The sequence below is a fragment of the Lepus europaeus genome, chromosome 12, assembly GCF_033115175.1.
Source record: "Lepus europaeus isolate LE1 chromosome 12, mLepTim1.pri, whole genome shotgun sequence".
NCBI lineage: Eukaryota > Metazoa > Chordata > Mammalia > Lagomorpha > Leporidae > Lepus > Lepus europaeus.
Genome location: NC_084838.1, coordinates 77351953 through 77369055, shown reverse-complemented (window position 1 = coordinate 77369055; position 17103 = coordinate 77351953). Strand labels below are relative to the sequence as shown.

At 38.2% G+C, this 17103-nt stretch overlaps 1 protein-coding gene across 4 annotated transcripts in view; it reads right to left on the bottom strand.

The window, feature by feature from the left end:
• SMC5 (structural maintenance of chromosomes 5) overlaps positions 1–17103 on the bottom strand; it is a 119092-nt gene that overhangs the window by 66598 nt on the left and 35391 nt on the right. For all 4 annotated transcript variants that reach the window (XM_062208394.1, XM_062208395.1, XM_062208396.1 and 1 more), the window contains exons 4-8: positions 14047–14209; positions 12746–12880; positions 11355–11495; positions 9161–9322; positions 4611–4682 (exon numbers count right to left, since the gene is read on the bottom strand). In XM_062208394.1, coding sequence (XP_062064378.1) covers positions 4611–4682; positions 9161–9322; positions 11355–11495; positions 12746–12880; positions 14047–14209 — 673 coding nt within the window. The remainder of the gene's footprint in view (positions 1–4610; positions 4683–9160; positions 9323–11354; positions 11496–12745; positions 12881–14046; positions 14210–17103) is intronic.

The following is a 17103-nucleotide window of genomic DNA, read 5'->3' as shown; positions in this document are numbered from 1 at the left end:
CCTCAACAAAATTCTGGCCAATCGCATTCGGCAACAAATCAGGAAGATCAGTGACCCAGACCAAGTGGGATTTATCCCTGGTATGCAGAGATGGTTCAACATTCGCAAATCAATGTGATACATCACATTAACAAATCAAAGACACAAAAACCATATGATTATCTCAAATAGATGCAGAGAAAGCATTTGATAAAATACAACACTCCTTAATGATGAAAACTCTAAGCAAATTCAGTCTAGAAGGAACATTCCTCAACATAATTCAGGCAATTTATGACAAACTCATGGCCAGCATCCTATTAAATGGGGAAAAACTGAGATCTGGAACCAGACAAGGATGCCTAATATCTCCATTGCTATTCAATATAGATCCGGAAGTTTTTAACCAGAGCCATCAGGCAAGAAAAAGAAATCAAAGGGATTCAGATTGGTAAGGATAAAATCAAACTATCCTTATTTGCAGATGATATGATTATATACATATATATATGGGAACAAAAAGACTCCACTAGGAAACTACTAGAACTCATAAAAGAGTTTGGTAAAATAGCAGGATATAAAATCAACATGCAAAAAAGAACAGCCTTTTTATACACAGATAATGCCATGGCTGATAAAGAACTTCTAAGATCAATGCCATTCACAATAGCTACAAAAAAATTAAATATCTTGGAATAAATTTAACAAGGAAGGTCAAAGATCTCTATGACGAGAATTATAAAACTCTAAAGAAAGAAATAGAAGAACATAAAAAAAGGGAAAAAACTTCCATGTTCATGGACCGAAACAATCAATATCATTAAAATGTCCATTCTTCCAAAAATAATTTACAGATTCAATGCAATACCAATCAAAATACCAAAGAAATTCTTCTCAGATCTAGAAAAAATGATGCTGAAATTCATTTGGAAATACAAGAGGCCTCAGATAGCTAAGGCAATCTTATACAACAAAAATAAAGCCAGAAGCATAACAATACCAGATTTCAAGACATACTACAAGGCAGTTATAATCAAAACAGCCTGGTACTGGTACAAAAACAGATGGATAGACCAGTGAAACAGACTAGAAATCAACCCAACCATCTACAACCAACTTCTATTCGACCAAGGAGCTAAAACCATTCCCTGGAGCAAGGACAGTCTATTCAACAAATGGTGCTGGGAAAACTGGATTTCCAAATGCAGAAGTATGAAGAAGACCCCTACCTTACACCTTACACAAAAACCCATTTAAAATGGATTAAAGACCTAAATCTACGACCTAATACCATCAAATTACTAGAGAGCATTGGGGAAACCCTATAAGGCATCGGCCTAGGCACAGAGTTCCTGGAAAAAACCCAGAGACACAGGCAGTAAAAACCAAGATTAATAAATGAGACTACATCAAACTGAGAAGCTTCTGTACAACAAAAGAAACAGTCAGGAAAGTAAAGAAACCAACAGAACGGGAGAGATTATTTGCAAACCATGCAACTGATAAAAGATTAATAACCAGAATATATAAAGTGATCAAAAAACTCAACACTAGTAAACAACCCAGTCAAGAAGTGGGTAAAGGACTTAAATAGACATTTTTCAAAAAAAGAAATCCAAATGGCCTACAGACACATGAAAAATGCTCAGGATCACTAGCCATCAGGGAGATGCAAATCAATACCACAATGAGGTTTCACATCACCCCAGTTAAAATGGCTTTCATACAGAAATAAACAAACAACAAATGCTGGTAAGGATGTGGGGAAAAAGGTACCCTAATCCACTGTTGGTGGGAATGCAAACTGGTAAAGCCATGATGGAAGACAGTTTGGAAAAACCCCAGAAATCTGAATCTAGTCCTATCACACAGCACAGCCATCCCACTCCTAGGAATTTACCCAAAGGAAATGAAATCAGCAAATAAGAGTCATCTGTACCTCTATGTCTACTGCAGTTCAATTCACAATAGCCAAGACATGGAATCAACCTAAATGCCCATCAAGGGAAGACTGGAGAAAGAAATTGTGGGATATGCACTCTATGGAATTCTACACAGGAGTTAAAAAAATGTAATCCAATCATTTACAGCTAAATGCATGAATCTGGAAAATATCATACTTACTGAAATAAGCCAGTCCCAAAGGGAAAAATATCGTATGTTCTCCCTGATCTGTGACAACTAACAAAGCACCTAAAAGAAAACCTGTAGAAGTGAAACTGACACTATGAAAAACAATGTTTTTGAATTGCCCTTGTCTTGAATTGCCCTTGTCTTGACTATCCAGGAACAGTTTATTATTTCATTTTATTTACTTATTTATTTTTACTCTTTTTTTTTTCACTACTTATTACTATTGGTTGAACTCCTTGCTTAACATAGAATTAATCATAGATATATTAAGTCAATTGAAAATAGAGCCCAGTTAAAAATAAGAGTGGGGGGCCGGCGCCGTGGCTTAACAGGCTAATCCTCCGCCTTGCGGCACCGGCACACCGGGTTCTAGTCCCGGTTGGGGTGCCGGATTCTATCCCGGTTGCCCCTCTTCCAGGCCAGCTCTCTGCTATGGCCCGGGAAGGCAGTGGAGGATGGCCCAAGTGCTTGGGCCCTGCACCCGCATGGGAGACCAGGAGAAGCACCTGGCTCCTGGCTTCGGATCAGCGCGATGCGCCAGCCGCAGTGGCCGTTGGAGGGTGAACCAACAGCAAAAAGGAAGACCTTTCTGTCTCTCTCTCTCTCTCTCACTATCCACTCTGCCTGTAAAAAAAAAAAAGAAAAGAAAAAAAGAAAAAAAAATTAAAAAAAAAAGAGTGGGAATCAGAGAGGGAGGAGCTGTACAGGTCAGCACACATTCCCACAGACCTACCCCAAAGGGTGAAGCTAAAAACTTGCCATGGGACTCCAAATCCCATTTAGCTGGGTGGCACTAATCCCATCTTATGTGATAAAGTGATAACATATTAAGCATGGAATTGATCATATAGATAGAACGGTAAGTCAACGGAATCACATAAATAAAACCAAGTGCCTGGTAATAACAGTAGATAGAATTATAAAGGAAAGAAAGTTCCAACATGGGAAACAGTCCACACAGCAGACTCATAGAATGACAAACACCCTAAATAGCACTTTGACCTCACAATCAGCCCCTAAGGCATTTGGATATGACTGAAAATACAATGAGAGCATTCCAGGCATGGAAAGCCAAGACATAGAAGCAAAAACGTTCTGCATGAAAGTTCTCTGTGAGTGAGATCCCAGTGGAAAGAAGGGGCCATCAAAGGAGAATGTACTTTTCTCTGAAGGGAGGAGAGAACTTCCATGTTGCATACAGCCCTGTCTAAAAACCGACAGTTTGTGGACTCAAAAGGCTTCCATAGTCTTGGCAGCTCATGTCAAGAGCCTCGGGTGATCACTGATGTCATAAATAAGTGTCAGCTGTTAAATCAACAACAGGAGTCACTGTGCACTTGCTCCCCATGTTGGACCTCTGTCCTTAATGAGGTGTACTATAAGAATTAACAGTAAAACTTGTCTTCAAACTGTACTTTATACTTTGTGTGTCTGTGTGGGTGCAAATAGTTGAAATCTCTACTTAGTATAGAGTTGGTCTTCTGTATATACAGTCAGTTAAAAATGAATCTTAATGGAAAAGGAATGGGAGAGGGAGTAGGAGGTGGGATGGGAGTGGGGATGGGTAGGCAGGAATGGGAGGAAGAAACAATATATCCCTAAAAGAAGTACACATGAAATTTGTATTCATTAAATAAAAACCCTCAAAAAAAAAAAAAAAAAAAAAAAAACCAATAGAACACTACATATCAGTAATAATTAGAAAACAAGGAAATGTTTTTTGGAAATTAATAACTACAACAATGTCGAAATTCAATTCAGGAGTTACAAGACAAAGCTGAGGAAACAGTAAAGGAACAGAGACATGACCCATTGAAATCTTGACAATCTTTTATCACACGGGTGTTTTCTGAAGTTCCTCTGTTGAAACAAAAAGTCCATCCCCAGCCTTAAGTGTTAAACTCTGATAAGTACAGACTAAAATCTAAATTTAACAAGATTTCCTTTATCAATAAACTACCTGCAGTAAGCTAAAGTTTTATCATTTAACTGTCTTTATTTCTAGACAGTAGAGCTATAAATCAAGATTACATCAAATAGATCAATAACATTGTGTTCAAGATGAAAAGGTTCATAGTTTAAGTGTGAACTCAATTTCTGTCAAGCATAAAAGTACACACGCATTTTCTAGACGAATTTCTTGGGATGAAAGGTCTAACTTGTGTTTTAAAAAATCTATGACAAGAATAAAGGCCCTAGAATTTAATATCAGCCATTAAAATAACTAAATCCACTACTATCTTATTAAAAAACCCATCACCACTCAGCTACAAAGATCACAATGTATATTTTTTAGCAGTTTTGAGAAATTTTTCTCCAAATGTCCTCTGTGCAAGTACTATACTTTCAAATTGTAGTTTCCCTCAAAAATGAAGGTAAACAATTATATAGCAGAGGATCTTTAAAAATTCCCAAATAAGAATCTGTCCCATAATCCAGACCTAAAAACAAAAGTTAGGATAAATAAATTTTATAAAAATTTCAGTTTGAAATCTTACATGTTTATCTTTCCTTTCTATGATATCTTGCTTTTGTTTACATTTTTGAGATGTTTCCTTAATATCTGTTGCCTGTAAGATTGAAGCAGAGAGAGAAAAATTAGTAAAACAGTCAGTTAGACGGCCTTATCCATTTAAATACTGTTATGTAAATTAATGCACAACATAACTGTTTTATTTTTCCATAATTTATTTCAACCAAATTCATAATTATAAAAAATACCTACAGCTATCTTACTGGTATTTAAAAATGGTTTACCGTAATATGCATGTGTACGTTTATTTGCTCAAATTTATTTTCCCATGTTATTTTATATGATCCTGAATACAGTACTACAGGACTGTCAAGAGATATTACTGCGGCCGGCGCCGTGGCTCAACAGGCTAATCCTCCGCCTTGCGGCGCCGGCACACCGGGTTCTAGTCCCGGTCGGGGCACCGATCCTGTCCCGGTTGCCCCTCTTCCAGGCCAGCTCTCTGCTGTGGCCAGGGAGTGCAGTGGAGGATAGCCCAAGTGTTTGGGCTCTGCACCCCATGGGAGACCAGGAGAAGCACCTGGCTCCTGCCATCGGAACAGCGCGGTGTGCCGGCCGCAGTGCGCTACCGCGGCGGCCATTGGAGGGTGAAACAACGGCAAAAAGGAAGACCTTTCTCTCTGTCTCTCTCTCTCTCACTGTCCACTCTGCCTGTCAAAAAAAAAAAAAAAAGAGAGATATTACTGCTTTTCTATACCCAAAGAAAACGAGGCTCAAAGGGAACAAGATACCCACATGTAAAGCTTTAAAATAAAAAAAAAAAAAAACTTCTAATATCCAAAATCAGGTCTTATTTCAAATATGGGGTTCTAATACAGATTTTAACACATATCACACATCAATAAAACATAAAATACGTAATCCAAACATAGTATAGAACACAGCTGTATAGAAAAGAATTAACACTGCAGGCTTGAGAGTCCTCTTCTTAGAAAGGCTACCTTCCAAGGCTGGGCCTTGGCTGTCTTCTGGGAAACTGGATTTTGGGAATGTTTTCAACATTTCCTATCTTAAAGGAGTGGCTCACGATACCTGCTTGTATAACCAATGTGACTGAATCTGAACACTTGGTTTCCTTCCCAGAGTCTGGAATTTTAGTTTGTGCTGTCAGAATGCACAGATGCTCAATCCCCATGAAAACCCTGTGTAATGACAGCACAGCAGAAGTGGTGCAACAATTTGATGGTGGAGGAATTCACAATCTGTGTGACTTCCCTGGGAAAGCACCTCTGCATGCGTGTGCCTGGCTTCCTCAGGTCTTTGTCCTATGCACATCTCCCCCTTACTGATTCTGCTTGGTAACTTTTTGATGTAATAAATCTTAGCTGTGAGTCCTACTGGTAAATTACTGAACCTGCAGTGGATCCCCAGTCAAGGAGCTAATTCTTTTTTCCTATAAAGGGAAACTAGTATTTACTGAGCGATTATAAGCTAAACGCTAAGGATGGGTAAGTAAAGATGTCTTACATAATAAAGACTAATTTGTAAGATGAAAATCACTACTATCATCCTTATCTTACTAAAAAGGAGAGAAAAGCTCAATGAGATTAAATAACTTGCTCAAGACCAGGCAGCTACTAAATGGGAGAGCAGGGATTTAAAACATAGATCTTTGCGAACCCAAAACCTATGCCCTATTAACACTCATCATCTCCCTGACTAGAATGTTAAAAAAAAAAAAAAAAAAAAAAAAAAAAAAAAAAAAAAAAAAAAAACCTACATACAAGAGTTGGAAAATGCATTCTGCTGGAACAGAAGTAACAAAAGGGACAAGAATAGCATGAACACTAACTAAAGTTAACCATTTTGACCTGTTGCGTGGCTGTGAGTGCCAATAAATTTTTTAAACATAGTCTGGTATAAAATTGATATTTTACAATCAGTAATCACTTCCTCAGAAAAACAATTACAAAATATTTTAGGCTACTACACTTTCACATAAACAAAACAGGCTCATCAACATCAGACAATACCTTAACAGCCATGCTTCCATTAGGGACAAGCAAAACAAAAGGTTTAAATTAGTGATTTGGCACTCACTATATACTTTTTCCCCCTTAATATACAAGTAATAGTTTAGCAGTAACAGAAAACTCAAGAATCAGAAAAAGATATTACAAATACATAATTTATCTACAACCAACCACTGTTAACTAGAAAATGGCTGAAAACTACATCCTTTGTTACCTCTGAAATTTAGTATTCTTAACTATTAAATGAGGGGGCTTGCCTAGATAGTATCCATTATCCCCTCTTTTGCTAACATTTAAAGTGATCAACAGTAATTCATTTCTAAAAATCAGATTCAATCAAGTCCCCAAATCCTCACCTGTTTAATGATTAATCTTTCAAATTAAGATACAGTGGTGCTTTTGCAACATGATAGCAGCGAAGTAAAAACTACTAACTCCTTTCCTCTGCTAGAGTTCCATATAACTGCTTTTCTAAGAAATTTACATTACTCATATTTGTATATTGAATGGTCCTCACCAATTAGAAATCTTAAAATTAGCAACAACTCACAGTAGCATTTCATGAGAATAAAATACAATTAAAAAAAAAAAGAGAAAGACAAGATGACTATAAAGAAAATACTACAAAGTTTGCAATATACAATGATATGATCTTCCAGTAAAGGAAATCAAGTTTTATACTAATTTTTTTTCTAATAACAATGCCAGGTTGAAATCCTCCCTTTACAATCACTGAGCACAGTGGCCAGATGTATCATGAATACAGTGAAAATGGTTTTCTGGCTTCATAAAATGAACCTTCATGTAACATGAATTCCATTGGTCTAATTACAAAGTACTCTATTAATTTAAGAAAACTGATCAATTTATATCAAAAGTTCTTAGGTAGGTGTTAATATCATGACATCTGTGGAAACAAAACTGTAGTTGCTTACAATGCATTTCTGCAGTCACCCCTTATCTGTGGTTTTACTTTTTGTGATTTCAGTTGCCTGAGGTCAACCACTGTCCATAAATACCACCTGGAAAACTCCAGAAGTTGGGGCTGGTGTTCTGGTGCAGCACGTTGAGCCAATACCCCATAGGAGTGCTGGTTTGAGTCCCAACTGCTCTATTTCAGATCCATCTCCCTGATAATACACCTGGGAAAGCAGAGAAAGATGTCCCAAGTGCTTGAGCCCCTGCCACTCATGTGGGAGACCCGGAAGGAGTTTCAGGCTCCTGGCTTTGGTATGGCCCAGCCCCAGGCATTATATCCATTTGGGGGATAAACCAGAAGATGCAGTCTGTGTGTGTGTGCCTCTTCCTCTCTCTCTGTAACCCTGCCTCTCAAATAAATAAATATTTTTGAAATATAAATTAAAAAACATTCCAGACAAAGTAAGTTTTAAAGTGCATGCTGTCATGAATAGCAAGGCAAAATTGCGCTTCCTTTGCCTAGCATACTCATGCTGTAGCTGGCTTGGTCATCAGACTGATGATGGCAGTGCTTATGTTCAAGGAATCCTTGCTGCAATTAATAACAGCACCAAAGTATAAAAGTTGTGATGCTTGGGGCCAGCGCTGTGATGCAGCGGATTAATGCCCTGGCCTGAAGTGCTGGCATCCCATATGGGTGCCAGTTCTAGTCCCGGCTGCTCTTCTTCCGATCCAGCTCTCTGCTATGGCCTGGGAAAACAGTAGAAGATGGCCCAAGTCCTTGAGCCTTGAACCCGCATGGGAGACCTGGAAGAGACCTGGAAGAAGTTCCTGGCTTTGGATCAGCACAGCTCTGGCCGTTGTGGCCATCTGGGGAGTGAACCAGCAGATGGAAGACCTCTCTCTCTCTCTCTCTCTCTACCTCTCTCTGTAACACTTTCAAATAAATAAATCTTAAAAAAAAAAAAAAAAAAGTTGTGTTGCTAACACTTCACATATGCCACAGAGAAGTAGTAAAGTGCTTCTTTCAAGTGAAAAACAGAGTACACGGGGCTTACTACACCCCACGGTTTCAAGCATCCAGGTCATAGAATTCCTCCTTCACAGATGAGTGGACACTACTGTGTCCCTGAAACAAGGATTTAAGACGTTTTCAAAAGAGCATTCAACCCCAAATCAAAGCCCCTTAAAGATTAAAAGCCATGATCATTTTTTTAAATTAAGCTTTGAAAACATAAGAAATACTCTACTATATTATCTATTCTGAAAAATATCAGACATTCGGTAGCATCCTCCTCCAAAGGGTGTGTAATTGCAAAGCAGAGGTAATAAATTTATAAAAGCACTCAGAGCATATTTTTAGGAATAATACTGACTACACTTGTAATTAAAACAATCCCATTTCATTTTTCTCTTTTGGCATCTTGGAATTTCTATAAAGTAGCAATCCTCCAACATTAGGTCCTTGAGCCCTACAGCAATAGTTAAAAACCTTAAGTTAGTTAATGAATTTAAGAATAAAAACTACAAGGAAGCCTCAGAAAATATTTTGAAAGATCTGTTAAATATTTTTATATTTGCTAAAATAAAATTCAGATAATCCAAAATTGAGCCATAAAAGTACCTTTTCTTTGATTTGAGCCTCCAAAACATGACGCTGCTTTTCAATTTCTTCCATTCGACGTGTCATAGGAATTTGCCCTTCTTTAAGTTTTCTGACTTCTTCCTTCACTCGATCACGAGCTTGTTTCACTTCTTCATACTCCTGACGAACATTTTCATATTCCTTGCAAATAATTAAATAAAACTTAACACATATACTAAAATCAAGGTAGAGGCATAAACCAAATGGTAAGACTGACAGGATAATTGGTATAAAATTTATCCTCAGTAGAAGCTTCTGAAACAGTAAATACCAACAACAGCATTTATCTCTATCACTAGACCAGACCTTCCTACTTCGGTTTGCTTCTGAAAATTACATCCTAATTGCTATTAAAATTAGATTTTCTTCTAATATCTCAGTAAAGAAAGGATATAGGGATGTTTAAAGGAGCATAAGAAACTCAGAAATAGGGGCCGGTGCTGTGGCGCATCAGGTTAATGCCCTGGCCTTAAGCGCCAGCATCCCATAGGGGCGCCAGTTCGACACCTGGCTGCTCCACTTGCAATCCAGCTCTCTGCTATGGGCTGAAAAAGCAGTAGAAGATGGCCCAAGCAGTAAAAGATGGCCCAAGTCTTTGGGTCCCTGCACTCACGAGGGAGACCTGGAAGAAGCTCCTGGCTTCTCATCGGCTCAGCTCCAGGCTTTGCGGCCAATTGGGGAGTGAATCAGAGATGGAAGACCTCTCTCTCTCTCTCTCTGCCTCTCCACTCTCTGTGTAACTCTGACTTTCAAATAAATAAATAAAATCTTTAAAAAAAAAGAAAAAAGAAACTCAGTAATAAAAGGCAAAATTGAAAAAAAAATACAGAACAAAAGGAAAACAAAAAGGGTATAGCTAGCTGAGTGGAAATGATTCTTGTCACATCACAAAATCCAAGGTAAACAAAACTAAGCGGTAGTGGCCCAACAGGTTAAGCCAGCACTCACAATGCCAACATCTTGAGCCCCAGCTACTCTGCTTTTGATTCAACTCTCTGCTAATGTGGAAGCAGCAGACGATGGCTTACGTACTTGAGTCCCTGCCATCCACATGGGAGACTGGAGGAGTTCCTGGCTTCTGGCTTAGGCCTGGTCCAGCCCTGGCTGTCAGAACCATTTTGGAAGTGAACCAGCTAATGGAAGATCTTTGAATCCCATTCCCTCTCTGTCACTCTTGCCTTTGAAGTAAAAAACTGGTCAAAAGTAAGTGCAGCAGTAACATAACATATGAAAATGAACAGAATGAAGAACAGTTAAGAAAATAATATGTATAATAGAGTAAAGAGGAGAAAGGAGGTGAGAATGCCATGAAGGTAGCCACACAGTTATTTTTCTTTTTCTTTTTTAAAGATTCCTTTATATATTTGAAAGGCATAGTTAGAGAGACAGAGAGAGACAGAGACAGAGAGAGAGAGAGAGGGAGGGAGGGAAGGAGGGAGACAGGGAGAAACCGAGAGAGATCTTCCATCTGCTGGTTCGCTCCCCAAGATGGCTGTAACAGCTAGCACTGGGCCAGGTCAAAGCCAAGAGCCGGAGCTTCTTCCAGATCTCCCACACTGGTGCAGGGACCCAAGTACATGAGCCATCTGACACTGCTTTCCCAGGGTCAAATTAGCATGGAGATGCATCAGAAGCGGAATAGCCAGAACATAAACCAGCACCCAAATGGGATGCCTGCGCTTTTACCTGCTATGCCACAAGCGCTGGCCCTACCACTAGTTTTAAAATCTAATGACAATTATTCCCATTTAACTTCGGAACAATTAATCATAAATGTTCTTATTTTGTTCCACCTATTACAAAGTAACGCATTTAGGCCAGCACCGCGGCTCACTTGGTTAATCCTCTGCCTGCGGCACCAGCACCCCGGGTTCTAGTCCCAGTTTGGACGCCGGATTCTGTCCCGGTTGCTCCTCTTCTAGTCTAGCTGTCTGCTGTGGCCCGGGAAGGCAGTGGAGGATGGCCCAAGTGCTTGGGCCCTGCACCCGCATGGGAGACCAGGAGGAAGCACCAATATCAATATCAATATCAATACCAATACCAATACCAATACCAATACCAATACCAATACCAAGGCACCTAATTTCATTACGTAGTAATTTGTGCAATCTTTGTAATCACTATGCCTCTTAAAAAAAGTACCTATCTTCACCTCTAATAATTTAATACTTACCACCCAGGGCCGTTTTGCTTCAAGCATCTCAATTAAATCTAAATGGCGCTTTCGTTCATAAAATCTTTCCACATCTTGTTTGTATCTTTCATTCCTCTGAATCATCTTCTCTAGATACTCAGTCTTCTCTTTGCAAGATGTCTAAAGTCAATATTTGGTGAGTCATTAGTTTAACTGAAGAGAAAGACAACTGGTCAAATCATCAATGCCAGTAAAACTTCACAATAAAGAACGCCACTAGGGTTCTTAAGGACTGAGTAGAAGTCACATGCACACCCAGGTTGTAGGCTAGGCATTATAATGTATTATCAGTCATGTGACTGTGAGGATGCCTATCACATTTGAGCTAGGACTCCTCTTGACTAAAGGTAAAAGGTATGTGCCCCATCCACTCCCAGGGCAGAAGCAAATCACTTAACATGGGTAAAAGCTCAATATAACTGTGCAAGTAGTACACAAATGAAAAGAAGTGTCATAATGTAATAACCACCTCTGAAGTAAGGACTTAGAAATGAGATAAAGAAAAGCTAAAATGCACAGCCTTTACAATGTGAATCAGCAAATACAAACATGTCCTCAGAACTACAGATGCATGCTGGTTTTCTTTCAGAAGATGGTAGGTAGTTTAGGTAAGTGTTTCAAGTGGGAGTGTTAGATTATTGGATGTAGGGAAGGGTAAAAGAATCAGAGCATCAGAAGTGGCATAAAATAAAATTATAAAGAGCTCCAAACAACTTCTTTGGTCACTGACCCAGAGGAAGTATAATAATAATAATCACAACAATAATAATAGAAATTGTCAAGTATAACTATTTACACTTAAGAGAAGGCATCTGTTTATCATATTCCTTATCATAAAGATTTGCTGAATTCATTTCAGTTGCTGGGACATAGAAAAAGATCCACAAAAATAAAATCTTTACAAATGGTATTCTATAAGAGGACACATGTGTATGTATTTGTATATATGTATGTTTATTAAAGGTGAAAATAAAAAATTTAACACTATTAACTAAATGTATAGTTCCTCTCACGCCACAGAAAAACTTCCATGAGAAAACTAGCAAAACAGAGAATTAGCCACACATGTTGTTTTTTCCAAAGCCTTACACAGTGCCTGGCACAAGGTGTTTAGTAGATTTAATCAATGAATGAACAACATGTGAGAGGAAAATCATACTATTATTGGCTTTTTAAAAATTCAACTGATAACATACATTTACTAAAATTCATTTATCTCACATTTTTGTCACTGTAAATGATGTTACAATCCTGGGTGAAAAAAAATCACAAACATGAATATTATCAATGTATGGAACGATTACTTTTCCACATTTGAAACATAAAAAGTAATAAGTGACAAGAGAAATAAATTACATATTTATAAATACCTCTAGTTGTTTTTCTTTTTCTCTGAAGTTTTTGAGCTCACAGTGATACCTGTGCATTTCTGGAGGACCAATTGACTTCTCAGTAGCTTCAAGGAGTTCAATTTTGCTGAGTTTAGCAAATTCTCCAACTTTGTCCTAGAGCATAAAAATTAGTATCAGCAACTGTTATTACTTATAAATATCTTTAAATGTTATTTCACTCATGATCATATACTCATTTAAAAAAACTGAGATGTCACTCTTCATATAAATCAAGTATATAAACTGTCATATTTTTACTTTAAAATTTATCTATGTAAATATTTATAGGTTGAAATGTATATATACACATAATAAATAGTTTTGGAATACAAGAAAAAATAACACACACCCTGGATTGAAATGAACACTATCACACAACAGACTGAGCATTTGAAGTTTTTTAAATAAAAAAAGTAATTTCAAACTTCTACTCTTGCAATACTACCAAGCTTTATACTTTTATTTAATTAGAATATATTTAATCAAGTCATTATTTTGTTTCTAGAGAAAAACTATAATGTAGTTAATAGAAGTATTCAAAGACATTTTAAAGGTCTCTGACCTATCATTTTAAATGTATTTTCAAGATTTTTTGTTTTTAATTAACAAAGTAGAACACACAATTTTAGAAAGCTCATGTATAGATTGCAAATTTTAGTGTATCAGTATTTTATGCAAATACATTAGTTAAAAACCTAATAACAAAATTTTAAGTGTTTATAGATGGAAACACATAATTATCCAAGCCACTCTCTATAATGGAAAATAACACAATTTTAAAGACTCTTAATTAGAATTTTCTGGATTACTACAAATTTAGTAAGTATATTTTAAGAGTGCCAAGTTCAGCAGCAGGCACTTGGCCTGGTATTTAAGACAACATTCCACATGGGTGTACCTGGGTTCAAAACTCAGCTGTGGCTCCTGTTTTCAGCTTCCTGCTAAAGCAAACCCTGGCAAGCAGCAGTGATGGCCCAAGCAGCAAGTCAGTGGCACTCATGTGGGCTACCTGGACTGAGTTCCCTATTACTGGCTATGACTCGGCCACCTAGCCCTTTGGGCATCTGTGGAGTGAATAAGCAGATAGGAGCTCGCTCTTTCTGTTTGCCTTTCAGATAAAAATATGCATTATGTTTTTTCAAAGAGGGTTGTTGTGTTTAACTTAGATAGTAACCATATCCCTTGACTAGTATTTATATTTTATATAGCATTATAATTATACTCTTTTATAGCATTAAAAAAACTATATACATATTTTTCCCATCTTATTTCAATCATACCTGAGGTAGGAACTGGCAAAGATTGCCCACTTGAATATTCAAGGCTGCAACTTGCTCTTCTACTATTTTTTGGGTTGTAGATTTTTTGTTGATGAACCAAAAGGATTGATTTTTTGCCACATCAATCTCACGAGTGATTACAAGATTTCCAGAAGCCCTGAACCTAATTAAAAATAAAAAATAAAAATTTTTATAGTCACAATACATACGTTAAGTTAGAAATAAAATTTCCCCAAATTCTCTTGCACCAAAGATGCCAGATAAGATTACTGTAGGTTTCTTTTTTCCCTTTTGATATTTGGCCTCTCCCAAGAAGGAATCTTGACATTTTATTAGTAATAATACCTTAAATGACTACATGTCATTTACTATTTAACAATTAAAATTATTTAAATTGTTAAATCTAAAAAAAGTCAATGCTAATTTCAAAACACTACCAGAGGAGTCACATATCTGGAGTTATTTATTCTTTAATCATTACACTATTCTTCAATCACATGGCTGACTGCAATTCAAAAAGTGTTGGTGTATACCTTAAAACATCCACTACTTGGAAAATATATGAATGAAAACTAATTCTTGCAAAAGCACCTCCAGGAAACAAAACTTGCCCATACAGGTAGCCCACGGCTTCCTCACTAAGTAGTCCACTTTGAATTCAGAAGGAACTCTATCACACGGCTATAAAGGAACATAAAGCAAAATAGAATCTGAAAGAAGGGTATTTACTTATTTCTTGCTTTTAGAAGTACTACTGCTCCACACCTCCCATCTATTCATCCATCTTCTTCACTGGAAATCAGCAGCATGTGGTAGAAAGATAAATTATTGGTATCCAATGGCTAAATGACAATGATAATTTGTAAATATTGTAAAAATAATTATATTGACTCAGAACACTTTAAACAGTAAGATTTTAGGACTTGAAAATACTATTAAACTTTTATTTCCAGCAGAATGACTAACAAAGAGCCTTTATTGATACTGCTGCTGTAAACAATTGCAAATAACAGAACAAAATACCTTCATAAATATTTGTATGAATTATCATGAAAGTAAGGACTTCTGGCCAAAATCCTTAATGGAGGTGGAAACCCAGAGTGACTTTCACCTTGAGTACATCTGCCCAACCAGGTGACTCTGGGGATTCACTTTTCATTATCTGATGGTAGAAGGACTGTAGCAAAGCCCAGAGCTGCCAAGGGTAGACAGTCTAACAGCAAACCACCCCGGGCTATTCCTTCAGTATAAGGGCTAAACTAAAACAACTTTATCATCATCACCATAAAGGAAAACTGTCTGTCTAAAGGATGGCTTAAAAACTGTAAAACAAAGTCTCTGCTGAGAGTTACTAATCACAAGACAGGCTCAAAGAGCTTTCTATCTTAAAGTTACATCAAATACCTACAAGGCTCAAAAATCCTCAAGCCAAGAATCCTGTATATTGTAATTCTGGATTAAAGTATCAATGGTTTCTGACAGTAGTTAGTAAAAATCTTCTGCAGGACTCTACCTTATCCCCAATAAATTAACACAAAGTTCAAGGAGAAAAGAGCAGTTCAATGGACACATACATGAACATGAACACCCACACCCACACCCACACCCACAGTATTAAGAACAGCTACTTCTGGCTGGGAGAACTGACAGGGGGCTAGGGGCTGATGACTGGGAGTCTGTGTACCTGACTATGGAATCACTGTGGCTAAGTGGGAGGGCGCAGTGTGTGGCTGGGACGTTGGGCAGTCACTGTGGGTGGCTCCACAGGCTTGGGGCTCCCTGATTCCCTGGTGAGGGTTACTACTGCAGGACCCCTTCTAATACCAAGGACTCCATGTTTCTTTTGTGTAGTTCTTGTAGAAACGCGAATCAATACTATACCCACTAGGCCTAGCGCCTAGGCACTGGTCTCCTGTGAGGAGGCCAATGAGAATACAGCAACAGAGCAGAACAAACTTCCCCTCTGATGGAAAAAAAAAAGATTTACCACACCCAACTTGGGTGTCACCTTGGACACCCCTCATCCTGCAGTACTGAACAGAGCTCCCTGACGACATCCAGCACATGCCTCTGGTTATACACTAAGACTGGACACTTCACTAAGCCACATAAATATAGCCCAAAGATAAAAGCCATCATGGGGTGTGGGGGGGGCAAGTATCTCAAAAATGCCCAATAATAAACAGCAATTCAAGAAACAAGAATAAGGAAGACAACAGTATGCCTCCAAAAGAACACAACACTTCAATACTAGAATGTGAAGATGAAGAGACTGAAGAAATGCCAGAAACTAATTAAAAAAAAAATCTTAGGATTACTTAGAAGTAATCAGAAGCAAATCCCTGAACTAAAGAAATTCATACAAAACATGAATAAAAATTTCTCCCAAGAAATTAAGGTTTTAAAGAAATTAAAATGAAATGTTGGGGGCCAGCGCTGTGTTATAGAAGGTTAAACCTCCACCTGCAGCAACAGAATCCCATATGGCTGCCAATTCAAGTCCCGGCTGCTTCACTTCCAATCCAGTTCCCTGCTAATGGCCTGGGAAAGCAGTGGATGACAGCCAAAGTGGCTGGGCCCCTGCACCCACGTGGGAGACCTGAAAGAAATTCCTGCCTTTGGCCTGGCCCAGACCTGGCTATTGCAGCCACTTGGGGAAGGAACCAGCAGATGAAAGACCCTGCTCTGTAACTTTGCCTCTCAAATAAGTAAATCTTTAAAAAAAATGAAATATTAGAAATGAAGAATTCAATAGAACAAATAAAAAATGCAGTGGAAAGCCTTAAGAACACACTCAGGGGCCGGCGCCATGGCGCAGTAGGTTAATCCTCCACCTGTGGCGCAAGCATCCCATGTGGGCACTGGTTTTAGTTGCGACTGTTCTTCCAATCCAGCTCTCTGCTGTGGCCTGGGAAAGCAGAAGATGGCCCAAGTGCTTGGGCCCCTGCACCTGCATGGCAGACCAGGAAAAAGCACCCCTCCTGGCTTCAGAATGGCGTAGCTCTGGCCATTGCGGCCATTCAGGGAGTGAACCAATGCAAGGAAGATCTTTCTCTC